Genomic DNA, 4,703 nt, shown 5'->3' on the forward strand with positions numbered 1-4,703 from the left:
GGGGAACTATCTAAGCATTCTAAGTCAGAGATGACACTTGAATTTGGTGATCCGGACCATGAAGGTTTGAAATTTCCTGAGGATGATCATCTGGTTATCACTCTGATAATTGGAAATTGTCTTGTTATGAGGGCTCGAGGTGACAATGGAGCTTCTGTGGACATTCTATTTCATGATACATTCATTAGGATGGGCTATAATGACTCTCAACTAACTCCATCTGATGCACCCATCCATGGGTTTAACCATGGGGAATGTAAAGTCGAGGGAGCAATATAACTTCCCGTAACTATCGGGGAAGAGCCCAGGGAGGCTACGAAAATGTTGAACTTTCAGGTTGTCTAGGCAGCCTCTACCTATAATGCCATCATGGGTAGGACAGGGATCCACGCTTTTAAGGCTGTGTTCTCAACTTACCACATGGTACTGAAGTTCCCGACTAGGAACAGTATTGGACAATCAAGAGTAGATCAGAAAATGGTTCGTAGTTGCTATGTCACAGCACTTAGGCCCGATGGAACCAGGGGGCAGGTTTTCCCCATAGAAGACATGGACGCCGAGTGAATGACGAACTACGAGGAAATCCAGCTGAGGACTTGGTCACAATTCCCTTAGATCCCTTAGACCCGAAAAAGGTCACATACATTGGGGCATCTTTGGACAAGCCCTTGAAGGGTTGAATAACAACTTTCCTCCAAGAGAATAATGATGTATTCGCTTGGACAGCAGCTGATATGTCTGGGATTGACCTGAACCTTATAACTGATAGGTTGAATATTGATCCAACTCGAAAGGCTATAAAGCAAAAGAAGAGAACGTATGCCCCTGATAGGTTGGAAGCCATTAAGTAGGAGGTCGAGAAGCTTTTAGAAGTTGGATTTATTGATGAAGTGCAATCCCCTGAATGGTTGGCCAACCCCGTAATGGTTAAGAAGGCCAATGGAAAGTGGAGGATGTGCATTGACTTCACTGATTTGACTGATGCATGTCCCAAAGACTGTTACCCCCTACCAAGGATTGATACCCTGATCGATGCCACTGCTGGACATGAAATGCTAAGCTTTATGAATGGCTTCAGTGGTTACAATCAGATTAGAATGCATAAGGATGCCACCCCCAAGGTATCTTTCATAACTGACTTTGGTGTGTTTTGTCATCTTTTTAAGGCTTTTGGACTTAAGAATGCAGGAGCTACTTACCAAAGACTGGTAAATAAGATATTTTCCCATCTAATTTGGAAGACCATGGAGGTCTATGCCGATGACATGTTAGTCAAAAGCCTGAGCAAGGCCAATCATTTTAACCACCTCAGAGAGGCATTTGAAGTGTTGAGACCCCAGCCAAGTGTGCTTTTGGCATTGGGTCTGGAAATTTTTTGGCCATATGGTCTCAAAAAGGGGGATAGAGGCAAACCCCGACAAGATCAAATCCATCCTAGACATGGAGCCACCACGCTCCATCAAGGGCGCTCAAAAGCTGACAGGAAGAATTGCAGCTCTAGGGAGGTTCATATCCAACTCTGGAGATAAATTCCTACCCTTTTTCAAAACCCTTAAGAAGGCGAAGGATTTTTAATAGATAGCTGAGAGCCAAGGGGCCTTTGGACAGCTGAAGAAGTACATGACTGAAGCCCCATTATTGGCTAAACCAAGTCCGGAGGACACTCTCTATTTGTACCTCGTGATGTCTGAACAAGCCGTGAGTGCGGTCCTCGTGAAAGAAGAGCAGAAGCTCCAAAAGCCTGTATACTATGTAAGCAAGATGATCCATGGACCAGAGTTGAATTACTCTACCACGGAAAAGTTCGCGCTTTCTCTCATCACAGCCTCGAGGAAGTTGAGACATACTTCCAGGCTCACAAGATTGAACTCTTGACGGACCAGCCATTGAGAAACATTCTTCATAGCCCAAAGGCCAGTGGAGGGCTCATCAAGTTGGCAATTGAGTTGGGAGAATTCGATAGTAAGTATAAGCCTCGAACGACCATCAAGGCTCAGGCCTTAGCAGACTTCGTGGTCAAATGTACTATTAACGACCAAGAAGTCGGGGGGCAAGAGATAGTAACCCCGGGAGAAGGGGAGAAGGAAGAAGAAACAACTCTAAAAGAATATTGGGTTCTCCATTTTGACGAAGCGTCCAAAACAAAACCTAGCGGCGCAGGCCTAGTATTACAAAGCCCAGATGGGTTTACGATTGAGTATTCTTTGAAGTTGGATTTTCCAACTACAAACAACGAAGCAGAATATGAAGCATTGATAGCTAGCTTTGGCTTGTCTAGAGCCGTGAAGGCCAAAAACCTGAAGGTCTATGGAGAGTCGAGACTTGTAGTAGCTCAAGTTAATGGGGAATTTGAGGCCAAGGATGATACTATGGACAAGTACCTAAGAGTCATAAAGGGAATACTAACTCAGTTTGATGAATGGTACCCAGAACATGTTCCCAGAGAGGAGAACACTACGGTGGATGCCTTATCTCAGTTCGCCTCGCCCGAAATCGAGAACTATCCAATAAGTATTTACTTCCAGATCTTCAAGACCCCTACTATTCATGTCATAAATCTGATAGCACTAGTTGGTGTGGCAAGCTGTTGGATAGACCCGATCAAAACCAACTTAGAAACTGGGTGGCTCCCCGATGATGCCCAAGAGGCACGTAAGTTGTCAGTTAGGGCATTGAGGTAGTACTGATTGAAGGCCTTCTTTACAAAAGGTCATTTGTTATTCCATACTTAAAATGCTTAAGACCTCTTGAAGCAGATGAGGCACTTAAAGAAGCCCATGAAGGGATTTATGGACAACACTTGGGGGGCAGGGCCCACGCTCACAAGATAACTCGGTTGGGGTTCTACTGGCCAACTATGCTAGCCGATGCAAAGGCTTATGTGAAAAAATGTGACAGGTGCCAGAGGCACGCTCCAGTAGTACGACAGCCCCATAGAGGATTACATCGATCAACACACCCATCCCTTTTACAATGTGGGGAATGGATATACTTGGACCATTTCCTGTAGCATCGGAACAGAGGAAGTTCATTGTGGTAGCAATACACTACTTTACGAAGTGGATTGAGGCTAAGGCACTAGCTAAGATAACCACCAAGCAAATTTCCCAATTCTTCTGGGAGAATGTGATATGCCGGTATGGAATCCCACGCATCCTTATCACGGATAATGGGAAACAATTTGATAATGCAGAGTTCAGAGAGTACTGTGATGCTAACAGCATAGAACTTCGCTTTACCTCGATTGCACATCCTCAGGCAAACGGGCAAGCGGAAGTTGATAACAGAATCATCCTTGATGGACTTAAGAAGAGGTTTGAACGGTCGGGAAACACTTGGATGGATGAGTTGATGCCTATACTATGGGCATATTGTACCACCTGCAAAGTAACAACTGAAGTTACCACATTTATGCTGGGTTACGGAGCCGAGCCAATGGTGCCCCTTGAGATCACTTATGGATCCCCTAGTATCGAAGTTTATGAGCCAGCAACCAACGAAGAAGGCATGATGCTCGCTCTCGATCTCATTGACGAGGTCAGAGATGAGGCCAACCCCCGTAATGCAGAGCATCAATGAAGAGCCTCCCTCTATTACAATAGAAGGGTTACAGAAAGGTTCTTTTACCAAGGAGACTTGATCTTAAGAAAGATTGTGGCATTAGGAGTTGAAGAGAAAGAAAAGCTAACCCATTACTGGGAAATGCCCTATAAGGACAAGAAAATATTAGGACGAGGATCCTACAAGTTGGAAACCCTAAACGGTGATAAAGTGCCTCATATGTGGCACATTTCAAACCTGAAGGTTTATTATGTTTAGGACATGAAAGACATGTTCTTATTACTTAGTAGTAAATGAAGGAATAAGGTGTACCAGTGTACGAGCATCTAATGAATACAAGTCCTGAATGACCAAAGTACCGAAAATGAAAGATGAATATGAAATTAAACTATAAATGCAGGAGATCCTGAAGGATCATAGATCAAGTCATGATGAATAATTAGGTTACACACTGAAGATGTTCAAGTCCATGAAGGACCGCAAATAGATAAAAGCCACAGATGACAAACAAAGCCATGCAAGGCCTAAACACTGAAGGACAATCTATAGTCTAAAATCAGATGATTGGCCAATAGTGGCAACCTCAGAAATAACCCAAAGGCTAGGAAAGCCCCATAAATTTACCATATCCTGGTAATAGCTAAAAATAGAGCTAATGGATATATTAATAGAGCGCAACTCATCATCATGGGTGTCCATCATCTTGAATAAGTCTTCCGACTGTTGATAAATGCTAAGAGAGCTCTAGAATCCCAATCCTGAAACTTTCTCTCAAGTTTCTTCATCAATGCCTCCAAGGCCATGTGATCACTCCTTCATTTTGCATTCTTAGTGAAAGAAGCTGCGAAATAGGGGTTGGGCTAATAAGAAAAAGATATTAGAATGCTAACTTCATAAAATATATTTGGTCGACTAAAGTCTACACTACAGACTCCAGCCTACCAAAAGAGGTTAATCAGCCTCCATAAAGGCCCTTGACCAACTGGATATCCCTCCAAGGGAGGCTTTAAGCCAGCCAGGTTCCTCCTTAAATTTGATTTATTGAAAGTTCTAAAATGAAAAGATGTACCTGATACAAGGCATGAGCCCCACACATCTCCGCTTTAGGAAGTTGTTCACCTAATTGGAACAAATTTAATCAA

The 4,703-nt window shown here is 43.4% G+C and overlaps 1 protein-coding gene across 1 annotated transcript; it reads left to right on the top strand.

Moving 5' to 3' along the window:
- Positions 1–923: 923 nt before the first annotated feature.
- Positions 924–3,579, top strand: LOC141673348 (uncharacterized). The gene is made up of 3 exons (XM_074480081.1): positions 924–1,267; positions 1,697–2,652; positions 3,194–3,579. Exons 1-3 carry the CDS (start codon positions 924–926, stop codon positions 3,577–3,579), a joined length of 1,686 nt encoding a protein of 561 aa, XP_074336182.1.
- The last annotated feature ends 1,124 nt before the right edge of the window (positions 3,580–4,703 follow it).

Source organism: Apium graveolens, chromosome 7 (genome assembly GCF_009905375.1).
Source record: "Apium graveolens cultivar Ventura chromosome 7, ASM990537v1, whole genome shotgun sequence".
Taxonomy (NCBI): Eukaryota; Viridiplantae; Streptophyta; class Magnoliopsida; order Apiales; family Apiaceae; genus Apium; species Apium graveolens.